The following is a 17720-nucleotide window of genomic DNA, read 5'->3' on the forward strand; positions in this document are numbered from 1 at the left end:
CAGTTCCCACAAACAGGCGTTTGTAGAACTTGTGTATCACAGAGACTGCAACGAATGGCCTTGGAACTCCTTGCAACTGTGGATTCTAAATCTCTGGTTCCAGGAGAGACATCTAGAGAGAAGGAGGAAGGAAGCATCAGCAAAAGCAGAGGGGTATCAAAGCAACGAGCTCAGTGAGAAAAGAGTTGCAAAGTCCAGGAGACAAATAGCTGTGAAACAAATGGCAACAATAAGATAGATTGGTCGGAGGAAGACAGAAGAGTTGTAAGAGCAAATGCCATATTAGCTCCTTCCAGGCAGAGCCCTGCAACACTCTGCAGCCCACAGTCAATCTGTCCTGCCATAGATGCATGAGCTCTGTGCTTCCCACATCTTGTCATTGTCCCCATTTAGGGAAAGACTATTTAAAAGGGGGTATACGGACACATCAGAGCATTTCCAAGTAAAATTCTAGGGTTTCAGGGATCTTTTGAAATGTTCCAAAGAAATACCACAAGGTCACAGTTCAGAGTGGTAACAGGGACAGGTGAAATAAACTTGAACATGAGTTGATAATTATTGAAACTGAATGACAGGGACATGGAAGTTCATTATTCCACAGTCCCCACTTTTGCATATGCTTGAGAATTTTCAAAACAAAAAGTCAAAGGAAAACACAACTGAGCAATGGGGTTTCGAGAAAGAAATCTAAGATGACAAGCCAGCACCAGACTCTGATCTCACCAGGCACTCTTCTTCATCTCTCAAGACAAGGTCTTACACTGAATTTGGGACTTGCCACCTGGTCTGCCTGCTGAAGTGCATGGTTATGGACAAGCCTGAGTGTGTGGGTCAATCTCATTACACAGGACGGACATGCATGCTCTTGGCAGGTTTTGAGTCAGCTTGTAAGGCCATTTCTTTTCCCCCTACAGGTGGCCCAGCACCCCCCCCCCCACCCCCATCCCCCCTACCCTGGAGCCTGCCAACACAGAAGCTAAGGATAGATCAAGCTTCTGGGGTGGCAGGATCAGATAGGAATGCCCAGCCACCAGTCTCTGCACATGACCCAGGAACTCAGGGCCCATCTCTGGGCAGGGAACATGGGGGCTCATAGTCTTTACACTGGGCTCTGAGTTCCTTGAGATCTGGTGCTGTTCTATTTCATATTCTGTTTTGCCTGGGGTCTAACTCAATGCAGAAGCTACGTAAATGTTTGCTGAGTTGAAATACAGTTGAAGACTGACAAAGTGGTCATTCAAATACACCCAAGGATTTAACTCGCCCAGTCCCTGTGTTCAGATGCACTCAGAGTCTCTCGCTCCCTCCCTCTCCTTCCCTATGAGGGATAATTAATAATTCAGCAAACAATAGTGTGTTCTGATGATTAAGAATATAACAATTTAATTGATATTTGTTTCTGCAGCGGCGCAATATCTCATTTTCCCGGGAGGGCAGTTTTCCATTTCTGTTCCAGCTTTCTCTCAATAAAACAGATCAATCCTGGGGATACCTGAAGGCCATTTGTTAAGAAAGAAAAAATGTGGGTAATGGGTTTGAAATAAACACAATACTATTATCATCATGTTTTAAACACTGACATTTATTTAGGGTTTGTGAACTCATACATTATTAAGATAAATTCTAATTTATATCAGTATATAATAGGCAAATATATAATACAATAAATTGCATTTGTAGACATAAATACAAAATTTGAGGTAGGGCCTCAAGAATAATGACTTTTTAAATGAATAATGTACAGTATATAATATGTACTCTGTAAGATATATATATGATGCATCATTTGTAACATAATATATTTTCTTCATGTACAGTTAATGAAAAAATATAAGGACCTGATTAGGGAACACATCTTTATTCATAGGCAACAGTACCACATACGATGCCTGCATTTAGGACATTAGCCAAGTACACAATTTCAGAATAAACCTATTCCATGATAGGTCCACAATAAAGTGCAAAAAAAAAAAAAAAAAAAAAAAAAGACAAAACAGTTCCTAGTCAATTACTAAGTATCATCCTAACAATAAAATACACCTATAAGGCAAATGGTTACCTGAAGATGTATTTAATCCATGGCAGGCAAATCAAACCTCTGCTCTCAGAGATGATTCATGCCCAATCTGAAAATACTTTCTCTTTGGCTGCAGGCTGCTCAGAGGTGATCCAAGCCAAGACCACAATTCAAAATTACTTGGCCTTTCTGTACAGTTGAAGCAAACTCTGGGAATGATAGGGAGCTTTGCTTTTAGAAATCCCAGGGACACTTCGTGGAGAAATTACTATCGAGATTAAACTCACCCAAGCCTTTGCTCCCAGCCTGGAAGTTTCGTGCATGACACCCACCCAGTGTGAAACAGAGGAAATGTTCCTTTGCTGGCCTTGGCCTTCAGTGCCTGCAGGACAACCTGCCATACAGCATGCTCCCACTGGAGTCAGCTGCCTCAAAGACGAGTGTCACAAACCCAAATCCAGGTACGGCAGCAGCAGTGTGATGTTGCCATCAAGCACACATTAAGCAACCGTTATTGTGCAAGTCTCTGGGAAGAGGACGATGACTGATGGCCAAGGGAACAAAGAGGAAAGAAAAATTCAAATTTTAGGCATGGGAAGACCATGCTGACAGGTGAAGGTTGTCAGGCAGCACTGAGGCACATGTAGATAACAAAATAAGGACTCAGTTAAGGAAAACTCAACTCTAATGCAATATTAGCGTAAAGACAACCCAAGTCTTAGCCACTTAAAGATCATTGTATTAAATTATTTTTAAAGTGCTGCTCACTGAAGTACAAGTTACATTTCTTACACATTAAAAACACATGGGAAATTTCAAAGACGTTGAGGTCGAGATTTTGCACTGACCACGACTTTCATGCAACAAATGAATATAAAAGAAACAAACAAAATAAAACCAGACTGGACACATCTGTACATGACAAACACACAGCCCTAAAGAGACTAAAAGTTACTAATACGCAAGACAAATATTTGCATAAGAAGCCACAACACCAACAGTTAAGAAATATACATTTTTTTTCTCCTTTAAGGATATTACAAGGTTACTGCTTTTAACATATGGCTTTTGTTTTTCTCTGAATGGATTTCTGGCATTTGTCGGTGTTAGGAAATTATCTCACAAGTGGAAAATACCTCACCATTCTGCCCAGTAAAAACCAACGAAAATTTTTCCTCAGCAGCTTGGTTTTTAACTCAGTTTGAAGGGGAATGCTCAAGGAGCCGTTTTTGACAATGCCCTTCATTTTCTTCTTACTTATTCATTTTTTTCTCATCCAATTGACTGTGGAAGAAAACACATAGCATGGAAACATCCACCTGGTTAGCATCCCAGCCAAGTGTGCGGGGGAAATGTGGCTAAGGTTGATACATGATGACGAATCAGCTTGGATGCTGAACACCTGTCTGCCAGGGAAAGCCTCAAAGTTGAACATGGCTAGAGAAATGGGTAAAAACGGAGTTTACAAAGTCACCGTTTCCAGATAAGTTCGGAACCTTTCACCTTTCAGCAAATTTTACATGAAAATTGGCAATTGTAGGGAAAAGGAAAAACACTCTGGCTGTTCAGGGAACAGCTACTGGGTCTCAGCCTGGACACATCTCGACAAACACAAATGTAGCTGCCTCCAACTGTAACATTCACAGCAGAATGTAGCTAGCAAGGAGGCCCCTGCCCTCATAAGTCAACTTGCAGTTCAAGTTCATATGAGACAAACCTGGCAGCAGCCGTCGGGTACCCCACCCCTTCTTTTAATCACGACAGCAATAATTAGCAGAAATTGGGTTGGCATCCAGCATCGGACTCCAGTTTTAGCCAAGAGGCGAGAGAGGGAAGCCAAAATCATTCGCCCTGACACAAACACACCAGTCCCATGAGAGAATGCTAATTGATTTCAGCTCTTTTCTTCAGGCTTCAAATTGGAAAAGCTAGAGATAATTTCCAAACCTAAGTTTTTCCTCCCTGCCTCTCCAGCTCCACCAGTTATCACCTGGAGACGCTAATTTTCGGTACCACTATGTGAAATCTGCTACAGTAAGGGGGGCTTCTCATCAATATGGCTTTCTTGGGGAGACCAGTGTTCATGGCGGACAAGTCACTATGGGAAACACGGGGGCATGTGAGGCCGCAGCTCAGGTTCCTAACACTGTGTCTAGGGGAAGCTCAGTGTAGTCTCTGTGATAGATTCTAGTAAGTTCTAGCTTTGGGAAATAGGCAGAAAAGGAGAACAAAGAGGGGAAGAACAAACAGGCACTACAGACAAAAGAGATGAAAACCTACAGTTCAAAACCCATCTCTGTTTCCTTTTCTCCCATCCAAGTACTAACCAGGCCCGACCCTGCTTAGCTTCCGAGATCAGATGAGATCGGGCGCATTCAGGGTGCTATGGCCGTAGACTCTGTTTCCTTTTCTAAAGTTTCCACAGGCAGTTCTCAAAAACGGGAAAATCACGTACGTCAGTGTTGGCAAATGACAATGATATTTGCCCTAGAAAAAGAAGAGCTCGGTAAAATGAGTTGAGACCTCTTTTTAAACCAATGAAGTCATTTAAAGTAAAAATATGTTACATTAAGGTCTTTTGTTAGGGTTCACTGCTGTTGAACGGGATGAAAAGGTCACATCAATATACAAGATTTAAACTGAAAACTTTGCCTGAGACCCTGTTACGTGACGACAAACAAGTAAGAAAGTGATTGAGATGGTATCCCCTAAAGAAAACAATTTTAGGTTCAGATATTATTACTGTAAGGAAAAAAAAATCCGGACTACACTATTCTAAACTCACCATCTCTACAGTGATTCTTAAGATATTTATAAGGACAGAAAACACCACTACACATACAGACTACATGAACACATATCACATTTAAAAATCTCATATATGCATGTTCAGGATACAAGAAGATAATAAAGGTCACGGCTTCGCCAATCTCTGCAGACATATGATTCGCTCTCATTAGAGCACAGTTATGAGTATTGTGAATTGGGAAGTCTTAAAATTGAATCGGCTAAATGTAGTCTTAAAAGCTATAGTCTTAACTGGCTCACTTGCTACTTACCTAAGCTGTATTTACCAGAAATTTCTGTAAATACAGTGACCTAAAATGTACTACCAGCACATGGACTATCATGGTTGCTTTCAACTAAACTCTCCATTTCTTTGATTTCTCTATGACCACAGTTGGCATTTATTGTGAATGAAAAAGAGTAAAAATTGAGAAGTGTTCTGTCTTGTAGGAGGTTATGTCTTATATATAGAAAATATATAGACACAAACGGGTAAATCTTGTTTTCCCAGAGGTTGGAAGACCAGGGATCTACAGCTCATAGAAAGACATTTTGAGGAGAAGAAACATGGGATCGTGACACTGAACCACGGCGTTAAATGTCATGTAGAAACTAGAATGGAGCTCTGCTATGCCCATACAGAGGCAAATTACAGGATGGCTCCTTGTGTACAGGTGGAGGAAATGATGAAGAGAATTCACAAATATAGTTACTTCAGAAAAAAGAAAAAGCAGAAGACAAGTGAAGGAAGAAAACTCTCCACTGAGATTCGCAGTGTGCACAGACAAGTCTCTGAGTTCTTGGCACACTTGAGACAGTTGGCCCAAATGAGGGAAAACAGATCCCCAATTGTAAATGGAAATCTACAATTGGACACCCCAGCAGTGTCCACATCCACTGGTTTGTCTTATCCTAAACCATTTTCAGACCCCTGCCGACCATCTAAATATACCCTCCTAAACTTCCTGCATCTGAATGAAATCACTACATTGCTCAGTTCAGCAACACTATGGAGCCCAAACAACAGTCTTGTAATTCTGCCATTTTATATAAGCCTCCGTGGCACCACCAACGACAACACACAGTGGATACCCCCGCCTGCCCGGGTCTCGAGTACCTACTCGTGACTTCACCGGAAAGTGCCCACTCACCTAGTTGATCCACTCCTGCCGGGTAAAGCCTGAGCTTCCAACCCCTCTGGAAACTGACACCATGGACACAGGCAAAGCGCCTCAAGTGGTCTGTCTAGCTCCTCACTACAGCATGCGACACCGTGTCCTACTTTTCTATATAACCATTCTCATGCATGGACATGAACCAAGACGTGAGGAGAGAGAAGAAGATGGGAAGAAAGCCGGGGAAAACCTTAGGGGAGGCAGAGAGGAAAAACAGGATCAAGTCTGGGCCATCCCATGCCATTGGACTAGCACTGGGTACCCAGTTCCAAATCCTTCACTGGCAGTTTGAGTCCCAGGGAAGAGGTTCCCAAAGGGTCGATCATGTTCTTGTAACGCTCCCCACGGTGCTGAGCTAAGAACGGGCCCCAGTCCGGCTGTGGCGAGCACACCAACTTCAGCCTCTGCAAAGAAGCCAAAGACACACAGGGTCACAGAAGTAACACGCCATCCCTCCCCTAGGCACCACCCATCTATCCCCAAACTGCTTGACACCACTTTTGCCAGAACCTTCCTTAAGCCAAGAGGTCCCCGGCCAAGAGAAGCGGTTAGGAAGATAGCCCTCTTAATTAACGAGGTCAAGGGACGTTAAGGAGGAGACGGGGTTTGGTTCGCTTGAAGTTATTTACATCGCCCTGCAAGCAATATAACAATTGCTCGGAGTTTGCCTTGCACAAGATTAACAGAGGATAAAGGACCCAGATTTTAATTATACATTTTTTCCTTCCAAATGAAGAGAATTCGCAAGCTTCCCTCTCCACTGCCAGACGCAGTCTGTAAAAGACATGCGCTCAGTTACTTTTGTTCCATAGTCCCAACAGTAGGTTGTTACATCAAAATAATTGGATTTTGTTTAGCATATTTCCCCAAAGTATATAAATGGCCGGGGAAAAAAAAACACAACCCCAAAAACACACTGCCAAGAGTGAGCAAAGATTTTAATTATCTGTTGACAAAAAATATATGCTCCTGACTCGGTTCAGCAGTGTAGGCGAGCCAGAAATAATGGGACTGTCTCTGATCCTTCAACTGAACTTTTTACAGAAAACATAATGTGATGGGAAAATTTTCTAGAAAAAAGTTAAGAAAACATATTTCAGACTCCATAAGGGGGAACAATTATATGTTTATTACCTATTAAAGTGAAGCTATTTCTTATAGCTGTTAGTTTAATCTCCCCTTAATCATCAGTTTGCAACCTTTGTGTCCCAAATCAACCATAATAAATTTACAGAACCAACTCATCAGTTTAGGGAATTTCGGCCTAAGACAAAAGTAGCAGAGGCTACACTAGCTTCTGTTCAAAGGGAATGAGATTTCTGGGTCAGTTGGTGGGAGGTTCATCTGGGGCAAGAGGGAGACAGCCCTGGGGGTAAAGGGGCCCACAGTAATTTACCTCAAGGGGACAGCAGACAATTTCCTGAGGATGCAAACTGGAATACCGCTTCAGTAAGGAGACTCCTACATTCCCTTTGTCAACTCTGTCTCCATTTTCAGTCCATTGAAAATAAAAGCCACCCCCTGTGTGGGATGTTCCCAAGACCTCTCTTCCTCTTCTCAATCTGACCAAGAGCCAAGCCCATACACCTGTTCTTCGCTGCCCTCTATTGGCAGGTGTTTCTTTGCCTTGGTCTATCCCAAGGCCTCTGAAACTTGAGTGTGCATCAGAATCACCTGGTGGGCTGGTTAAACTACAGACTGGGGGGGTGGGGTGGGGGTGGGAGGTGGTTCCCGTTCCCCACCTCTGGTTCAGTGGAGCCAGCTGGAGCCTGCTCATTTGCATTTCCAACAAGCTCCCAGGTGGTGCTGATGCTGCCGGTCCCGGGGCCAAACCCTGAGGAGCACCGGTCTGGTCCAAAAGGTCCAACCTCTGGATTTTCAAGACAGAGGCAGTGCTGATCTATCCCTAGCACACCTGAGCCAGTGGCTTCTCATAAGTAACAAAAGCCTGACCACACTTCACTGGTGGCTGAACAAGTGGCAATGCGTTCCCAGACACCCTGGAGTCAGGGTGGGGATTTTTTTTTTCTTTAGAAATGAGGAAAGTATCCATCAAGGGATTAACAAGGACAGGTCTCACCTCACACCAGCCATGCCCCGGACCTCTCATTACATTGTATGGGGATGGTGACATGTTCATGAGCTTGGACCCCTCAGCCATTCTAATACCAGTCCAACAGGAAGGGGTAGTGATTTAAAACGTAATGGGAATAGATGTTTGGAGGGAGAAGACTTGGACAGAGATGCACATCAGGAAAGTGGGAATCTGACGTGTGGTTAAAAACCAAATATCAGATTGAAACCGGGGGGTAGGGGGGGGGGGGGGAGGGGAACTCCAGGAAAGAGGAGACATGATCGCTTATTCCCCAGAGCTGCCAGGGCACTAAGGAAGAGCATAACAGCTTGGCCTGCAGATCGGCTAAGTCTCTCCATTAGAGGAATAATACATAATAAAAACGGGTTTAATAGAAACGGTGGCAACTGTGATCACTTAATCACCAAGTCTCCCTGGAGAATAAGTTTACCGAATCTGTTATTTTTTAATGCACGGAGCTCTGAGAGCTTCTCCCTCGGGAGGGGATGGCAGGGAAAAGGAGCTGATGGAATTACCTCAATAAATCTGCCAGGGGCCAGATGCATTTTTATCACAAACATAATTGGAATCCAGATAACCGAACAGGCGAGCATCAGCCATCCAAGCACCATGGACCAGTTAGGGTAGCGATAAGAGCCATAGGTCATGGGCTCCCACTGGTAAAAGCTGAAGCAAAGGATAAACTAGGAAGAAAAGAGAAACACATGTGTTAGGCTGGTGATGCGAAGTGTTCATTCCTAACAGCCAGGTATTGAGCCCCTGCCATCAGTTTGCTGCTTTCCTATCTATGATCCCATGTTATATCCAGACCAACCCTGGAAGAGGTATTATTAATAATCCATTTTCCAAATGAAGAAACTGAATTTCAGGAGGAAGATGACACACACTTGGCCAGCTGCATTTGCCATCTCCCAGAACTGAGCAACGTGTATGGGTACACACACACACAGGCTGTGAAGACACTGTAAGGGCCATACATCAAGGGGACTGATGCGTGGAGCGGGGCGTATTTAAAGGGTTGTCTGTACTTTCTATAGTGGATAATCAAGCTTTTGTTGTGAGAAAGAATCCATTCAATGTATGTATTTAAAAAAAAATTTTTTTAATGTTTATTTAGTTTTGAGAGACAGAGAAACAGAACCTGAGTGGGGGAGGAGCAGAGAATGAGGGAGACACAGAATCTGAAGTAGGCTCCAGGCTCTGAGCTGTCAGCACAGAGCCCGACGCGGGGCTCGAACCCACGAACCGTGAGATCATGACCTGAGCCGAAGTTGGATGCTTAACCAACTGAGCCACCTGGGCGCCCCTAAATGTATGATTTTAATATTTTTAGAAATGAGTTGATGGGGTGCCTGGGTGGCTCAGTCGTTTAAGTGTCCTACTTCGGCTCAGGTCATGATCTCATGGTCTGTGGGTTAGAGGCCCTCGTCAGGCTCTGTGCTGACAGCCCACTCATGCTCTCTCTCTCTCTCAAAAATGAATAAACATTAAAGAATAAAACAAAAATAAATAAATAAATGAGTTGAATCTACCTTGACTTCTCCTTGAATGGGGAATGGCCCGTATCCAGGCACTGCCTTTAAAGCTGGCAGAGTGAGGCCAGGAGTGGTTGGCAAGCAGTGACTGAGCCTGAAGCTGAGTCCTATAATAAACCATGGGGCACAGAGTGGGTGCATGGTGCACTCTCAACCGACTCAGGATGAACAGGCTGTGTCACCCAACAGTGGGCCAAGAGCCAAGAGGCCAGCAGGCTGATCTCGGTTCCACCGCTAACTAGAGGAGGGACCCTCATGTCTCAGACTTCTCTGCTATAAAATGGATATATTTCACACTGCGTACACAACACACAAGGGCTTTCTGGGAACAATGGTCTGATATTTACTCAAAAGTCCCCTCTCAATTTGAAGAGAGGTGATGAGTCATTTTCTGCCCATTATCTGCATCACTGCACACTTCGGCAGGAGCAATGAGCACCCTCTGAAAGCAAGTTTAGAGCAGCTGAGAAGGAACAAGGGAACACCCATGGGAACAAGGGAACACAAAGAGAGGCACTGGAAAAGACAGAACAGGGGTTCTAACTGTTCTTGCCACACCTTTGGGGAGCACTGACCTGAGAAACTATGTTCTTGCCCATGTTCATAGAGGCAATATAGTGGCAGCCGAGAATAATGTACCTAATAATGATGACATAAGTCCTGCCTTCTCCACCCACCCCGCCCCTGCCACCCGCACATCTCATTCTATCTTAAGCAGTAAAATAATGGCCCAAAAATGATTGGAGGGAATTATGTCAGCAAAGATGATATATGGAAGTGTTTTAGAAAAGCATGAAGCAGTATACAAATGTAAGGCATATCTATATTATTGCTGCAAAGCCCAGGCTGCTGGGCCAAGTGATTATTTCAATGCAACAATAATTCAATGTATTGATCTGAAGCAACATGAGCCTGAAGACGGCTGTTGAAAACGTTGCTCCTACGGAAAGAGATGCCTTACTCTAGGCCCCTTTTTAAACATTTGCCCCTAGAGTTATAAACTTTATTAACCAGTCTATTGGAAGTATGGCCTAATGTAATTATGGTAAGTTACTCCATTTCATTTACTATATAAATAGCAATATATCTGCTTATGTGTGCACATAATTCAGTAACGTGATCTGACTATGTATACAATAATTGCATGGGGAATATTTATAGCTCTATAAATCCAAGAAGGCACATATAAAAATGATCAATTTCATTTCAGAGGTTTCTAAGTAATTTAAACCCATAATCTCAGTTCATTCCAGCATACCACAAATACTCGCTTTACAGAAGGGCAAGTGGCAAAAAATAAGTGTTAGGCTTGGTCCTTTGGTACCCATTTCCAGTTGCACAAATTCCACATCAAACTTATGTGTGCACACCTGTTCTTGCCATAAATTTCCCTCTTCCAAGCCAACTTTGATAAAACCCTGCCTGAGACAAGCCTGGCCATGAGAGATAATAATTTAACCACTGAGTCAGGCCCACCCTGACATTTTGCTGATGGCAGCCAAGGAAGGAAAGAGGTACATCAGTTGACAATGGATTTGACCGCTTCTACTTGTCCATAGCTCCCAAACACAGAAGGGGAATCTGGATCAGGAGCTTTTCTGGGATCTCTACAGGTTTCTGATGGGAGTTGCATAATTGAAATCAAGAAAGCACAGCATGGTTGAGAAACTTTCTCAAAAAACACAGCAAGTCCCTGCAATTTCTTTTCCCCGACTCTCTGCTCACAGAGATTAGAATTATTTTAATTCCAAACTGGCCAAACTCCACTTGGAAATGAAAGCACTGAGTTTCTAGAAATTTATTAGAGTGTGGGCTTGAGGCTTAGAAGCCCTGGATTCAAGTCTCAGCTCTGCCTCCTGAAAGCTTTGTGGCCTTGGTCAAGCTCCTTAGCCTCCCCGGGCCTCAGCTCACATAACTGTAGAATGGGGGGAAGAATCACCCACTAAGCAGAGTGGTCGGAAGCTTTAGGGGCAAAGTGCCTTCCTCCAAACAGACCTCCACAAATGGTGGTGCCGGTTCTTACATTTATGTGATACGTTTCTGCAAAATATAATAAAATTCTCTGAAGCTTAATCTCTTCCAAGACAGGAAGGAAAGTCAGGTCTTGATTTCACCCAAGAATAAATCATATGTGGTGGTGACTGGGGGAAATGGTGAAGCTCAGGAGAGCCAGAGAATGCCCCCAGGCAGGAGAGTTTCAAAGTCCCCCCCCACCCCCCACCAATTAGGTAAATCTGAGCTCTTCATATACATTTCAGTCCTAAACTCAAGAAACTGGAAAATCCATTTTGATTCTTTTCACCCCTCGTGCCCCAAATCTAGTGGGACTTTTCTGACAAATTATCGCCTCTAAAATGTGAGCATTGATGTGGGCCTCTCAGTATGGTGTTCATGTCAGTGCAGAGGGAGATAAATGCTGAATGGTTTTTCTGTCTAAACTTATGTCTTTTCGGAAATCAGTTGAGGTGTTTTGATTAAAATTCACTCTGTGACAGTTAAAAAAAAAAAAAGAGGGGCGCCTGGGTGGCTCAGTCGGTTAAGCGTCCAACTTCAGCTCAGGTCATGATCTCATGGTCCGGTCCGTGAGTTCAAGCCCCGCATCGGGCTCTGTGCTGACCGCTCAGAGCCTGGAGCCTGTTTCGGATTCTGTGTCTCCCTCTCTCTGACCCTCCCCCGTTCATGCTCTGTCTCTCTCTGTCTCAAAAATAAATAAATGTTAAAAAAATTTTTTTAATTAAAAAAATTTTAAAAAAAAGGAAATACATATTTTCTTTACAATTTTACTTCATCCTGTCTTGTTTTCCTTTAGAGAACCTGGTGCTGAAGTTAAACAACGGTCTTAATCTGGTTTCCAGTGCCACCTTCCGGCTGCAACCAGAACTACAGCCAGCTTCCCGCTGCCTTGCTTTGATAGCACCCATCACAAGCCAGGGAAGCGGAGGAAAGGCAAGGTCGCAGTCAATTACTGTGCTTGGAGAGTGAATTAAGGCAAAGCCTTCAGCCTGTATCACAATAAAGGAAGGGACGGGATGTGCATGCAAGTCCCTATGCAGATTTACTGACACATGAAGGGCTCTGATCTTTAAGAAGATGAATGTCAGATGATCTCAAAATGTCATCGTCACACTTGAGGATGATGAGATAGTTCTCAAAAAACAATAAAAGTGAACCATAAAGGTCTAATTTATGCTATCTTGGTTGTAGAGCAGCTCTACTGAGTAGTGGTTAAGAGCAAGAGTCCTGGAGCCTTTTGCCTGGCCTCGAACCCAGGCGGTGGTTGCTAATTATTAGGTGTGCAGTGCTAGGTAAGTCACATAGCCTCTGGGTGTCAGCTTCCTCATCTGTGAAATGGAGGCGACTGCAACGCCAGCCCCACAAGGCTGCTGTGAGGGAGAGATGTGGTGGCACACATAAAGTTCTCTGAACAGAGCCCGGACCGTGGTTAGCACGTGGGAAATGTGACTGTAATCTGTTAACAGTACATGAGGAAATGTTCTGTAAGGTTGCTCCAAACTGCATGAGTCACCGCTAAGCACCTTCAGGTGGGCCACTAGATCTCTCTGAACCTCAGTTTCCTCTTCTGGAAGGCAAGAATAATACACCTTGTTCAAACGTAAAGCACCACATACACAGGCGAGATCCAACTACACGATAAAGCGTGCAATCCTTACCGTTAAAATGGTTGGAGTTACAAACGCCCAGCAGACTTTCCAGAAAATGTTTGGCTGGAATCCAATCATCATTTCTATATCTTCACAGAATCTTTGCAAGCCTGCAAATAGACAAGTGGAGACAGCATGAGGTGCAGTGGCAGGGGGTTGGGGGAAGGGAGGGTAGAGGACAGGGTCTAGAAGCCCTCAAGTAAGTGCCATTGGCTAGGGATGGCCCCAGACTGGTGTCAGCATGACCCCTATTATGCAAGAAACCATCAGACAAATGATTCGCTGCCAGGAAGATTAGGGCAAACTGAACATTTAAATAGATATTAAATATGCTCTGCAGTGAGGGTCAAAAATGTCATCCCAAGGTAACATCTAAAAAGCTCAGTTGCAGTCTACCCCAGGCGTCTCAGCACTGCCACAGCCAGGCATAGTCACCTGTGCGGCTGTTTTCACAGATGGCCTTATGTGCTTAGCAACAACTTCGGCAAAATCCATTACGATCGTGGTCAATAAGCACAGTGTATTACGAAAGCCTTGGGATTTAGAGTGAGAGTCACTACATATTATTTTTTGTCCCCACCCTCCCAAGGACACTCTTCCATGAGCCAATTTATCTTCACTCTGTGTAAGATGGCAACGGCCACTGCCCACTCTGTTGGAGCTCAAAGGACTGCTGTCCTGGTCACCGATCAACTTCACTGAAGTATCAAGCAGAGGAGATGGTTATTCTCATGGCCACACATAACTACCATCCCCACACACTCACAGTTTACCAAGACCTTTAAGCTACTCCTTGGACGGAGGGGCCACTGAGGAAGGTTTTGGAAAGGGACAGCTTCTCACATTGTTTCCTGAGCTCATCAGAAGCATGGCTTTCCCCCAAGTGTGGGTCGCCATGCTGATGGGATGGGAAAGCTCCCTGAATTCAAGCTTCAGTGAGTCAGTATTTCTGACCAGGGGCCCAGGAGCCTCAGCTTAAATCTCCCCATTCCTTCATCCTCTGGTCATTTATGTGAAAAGTGGGTACCCTGCAGGTCAAGAGGAGCAGAGGCACTCCTTGGGGAAAGCCCCCATTTCCACTATGCCTCCTCCTTTCAGGAATAATCCCTTGCACATCTTGAGACCTTTTTGTTTGAGACATTGGCCACTTGTTCCTCCAGTTCCTGGGCTCTCCCAACCCCCTTAGGTTTCTGGGTCCTCTGCCCTTAGCCCCATGAGGAGCAGGGTAATTCAGTCGCTGGGGGCTCCCCTTCCACTCCTCACTTGCTATCTCTTACCCTTGGCCATCCACTCCCTGTGTAGTGCCTGTACGAGCTGCCTTCACCTGACCTGTGCCCCTGCCCCACCTCAGCCCAGAGTTATCCTCTAGCCTTGTCCCCTCAATGCCTGCTCTGTGCTGCATGGCAGCAGGAAAGAATAATGTGATATGAAAAAGCAATCTCTTGCTGGGGTAGAAAGCAGACACTGGTATTCCTTCAGGGAACAAAATAGTTCATCTCAACCCCTTTTTTAAAAATGACCCTGATAATATTCTATATCTTGATCTGGATGCTGGTTACCTAGGGGTAAAAATTCATTCAGCTGTACACTCAGTTATGTGTTCCTTCCTGTATACATGATGTTATACTTCAATATTAAAGTTTACCCTCAAAAGTCCACTCTAGCCATCATCCTCAAAATAATGGATCCTGAGACCTTCCATAGTCCTCAGCTCCTGTTATTTGCTTCTACTCCATGCCAAGCCCAGACCCAGAATGTCAGCTAACTCTCATGATCATGAATCACCAGGCCCTGCTGACAGCAGCCATGATGGAGGACAGCCAAGCCTGAGGTTAGCTATAGAGCAGCCTGCTCTGGGAACGGTGTGGGAGGTTCACCAAAGACAGCTGTTCTCAACTCACTCTAAAGTTTCTCAGGTGGCAGCTGAGCTTCCTATTCTGTCTTAAACCCTGATCAGGGTCAATCACAATGTGGTACAAGGGAAAGAGTGCTGGATGGGGAGTTAGGATCTAAGAAATTGAACCCCTGTTCCGCCTCTAATTCATGGTGTGATCTCAGGAAAGGTATTCTGTTTCTGAGCCTTTGTTGGTTTGCTGGGGGGACTGGAGAGATCAATCCATGACACAAAGAGGCTCCAGGTTGGTTCCTTATATTCACAGGCAAGAACTTCATGCCATAAGCAGCTGACCTGACCCTCTTTGGATTTGTTATTTGTGCATGTTCTTTAGTGTTATCAAATGCCTTCAAATGAGTGGCCTCTCTGAGCAGTGAGGGGAGAAACTCAAAGGAATAGAAATCAAAGCTAAGACCCAGAAAAATAGACACAAGACACTGAAGGAAGCCTGAGTGTTTAAAAAAAAGATTCTAGAAGTTTCTGCTACTGTTTTCAATTCTGTTACCAGATTATTCCTCTCCAATAGACCATCCCCAAGAGATGATGATGTACAGCTTGACTCGGAAACTGATTTGATGGAGCGCAGTGTTAGACCCGAGGAAGACACAGAGATGGCCTCCTATAGGAGGAGAGGGATGGCGGTAAAGAGCACTCCAGCTTTCCCAGAGGGGTGAAGGAGCTAGATGCAGAACTGTAGGAAGGGGCAGATGGGGGCTGCTCAGATTCAGCAAGAAGCAGAGTTTGATGCAGAGAGCATGGTGCTGGGATGGTGAGGGAGGAGGCTTGGGTTCCAGGGCCAGCTCAGTGTCCAGAAAGTCATGTCCCTCTCTGGGACTCACATGAGGGCTCTGGACACCTGGCCTTGGCCTCCCACTAGCTCCAGGTCCCATGATGGTTCTGCCCCTTCTGCCAACTTGTGGTCTGGCCCTGCAGGTATAGCACAGGAGAACGGGCTGAGAGCCACCAGGCATTCGTCCTCCTGCCTCCCACTCATTCCTGATCAGGCTCTCCAACCCTTCTACCCTCTGCTGGCTCTAAACCCAGTCCAGTGATACCCATCCCATGGCCGACTCACCCAAGTCCCCACCTGGGTCCCTTACTGTGTCAATGGCTACCTTCCTCTCAGGCCATTGTTTATGTGGCTTCCTCTTCCTGCTCTGTTCTTTCCATTGACTCAAATCCCCCTCACCCTCAAGGCCTAACTCTTCTTTTTTAAAAATTTACTTGTTATTTGAGAGAGAGAGAGAGAGAGAGAGAGAGAAAGGGAGACACTGCATGCGAGGGGCAGAGAAAGAAAGAGAGAGAGAATCCCAAGCAGACTCCACACTGTGAGTGCAGAGCCCAATGCAGGGCTTTATCTCAAGACTCTGAGATCATGACCTGAGCTGAAACCAAGAATCGGATGCTTACCCGACTGAGCCACCCAGTCACCAAGGCCTAACTCTTGATAAAAAGAATTGTTCATGGAGCCTGGGGCATATGCATAGGGACTTGCCTGCTGCATGATCTCGAGTCTGGAGGGGTAAGATAAACTCCAAAAGGGATCTGAGCAACTGCTTGTTACTGAGTTAGCAGGAAAACAGCAGAAAAAATGTGGTAAATCATGGCTACTATTCTAGACTCAACAAACAGATTTGGGGCTCAGAAATTGGTTCCCACAAGCTCCTTATAACAAACCAACCCTAAACTGAGAAATAAAAAACTTGTTTCAACCAACCAATCATTTTCACCCATGCAGCTTTGTGGCTTTTGTCTTTATAAACCATACCCTTGCCCTTGGTCTAAACATGATCTTCAGGGGGCTGCTCTCCCTCCTGTGCAGCCACAGCTGGCCTCCAGGCATGTGAGCTGTGCACTTGTACTGGGCCCCACACTCAGAAGGGTGCTGCCCCTGGATTAATGGTCTTTGGTTGCCATCTTGAAATTCTTAGTACATTTTTAATGAGGGGTTCCGCATTTTCACTTTGTACTAGGTCCCACAAGTTAGGCCTCTGGCACTGTGTGTACCTCAAATTGCTCCTTTATAACGAAGGCCCCATCTCTAAAAGCCAAAACCCTATGTGTTAGCTCATATTTTTCCCACCTTGGTTACCAATAAGCTCAACACTCACTAAATCTCAGTCTTTATTTTCTTTTATATCTTTTTCTCTCTCAGACAGTACCTTCTTGAGATTTTTCCTGGCTACTCTGGCCCTCCTTTTTCTTTGGGCAGCAAAAGCTCCTGACCAGGGATGTGCAGCTTAGTCCTGACCTTCCTCTCAATGTTAAGTGTGAAGTGGCCTTACTCTTCCTGGAGCTAGCTGGCAAATTGCCTGAATATCCCTCCCCACCTTCCTAGGAGCACACAGGACATACAGTAAGCACCTAATAAATACCTGTTCATTTACTCACACATTTACCTGTGTGAGTTATTAATGGACTGCAGCCTGTCTTTCCTAATGTTTACTGAGCCCCAGCAAATGTTGCTGGGGGAATTTGCACTCTGAATGAGAGGCAGACAGTGACATTTCAGTCAACAATGTTCTTAAAGAAGGTGGTGTCATGAGGAACAAAGT

The 17720-nt window shown here is 44.8% G+C and overlaps 1 protein-coding gene across 1 annotated transcript in view; it reads right to left on the reverse strand.

Moving 5' to 3' along the window:
* Positions 1-1602: 1602 nt before the first annotated feature.
* The window catches only part of SLC6A5 (solute carrier family 6 member 5), a 57813-nt gene continuing 41695 nt past the window's right edge, over positions 1603-17720 (reverse strand). Inside the window, exons 14-16 of the mRNA XM_049639912.1 lie at positions 13281-13381; positions 8590-8757; positions 1603-6383 (exon numbers count right to left, since the gene is read on the reverse strand). Coding sequence (XP_049495869.1) covers positions 6228-6383; positions 8590-8757; positions 13281-13381 — 425 coding nt within the window. The 3' untranslated portion in view covers positions 1603-6227. The remainder of the gene's footprint in view (positions 6384-8589; positions 8758-13280; positions 13382-17720) is intronic.

This window comes from Panthera uncia, chromosome D1, assembly GCF_023721935.1.
Source record: "Panthera uncia isolate 11264 chromosome D1, Puncia_PCG_1.0, whole genome shotgun sequence".
Classification (NCBI taxonomy): domain Eukaryota; kingdom Metazoa; phylum Chordata; class Mammalia; order Carnivora; family Felidae; genus Panthera; species Panthera uncia.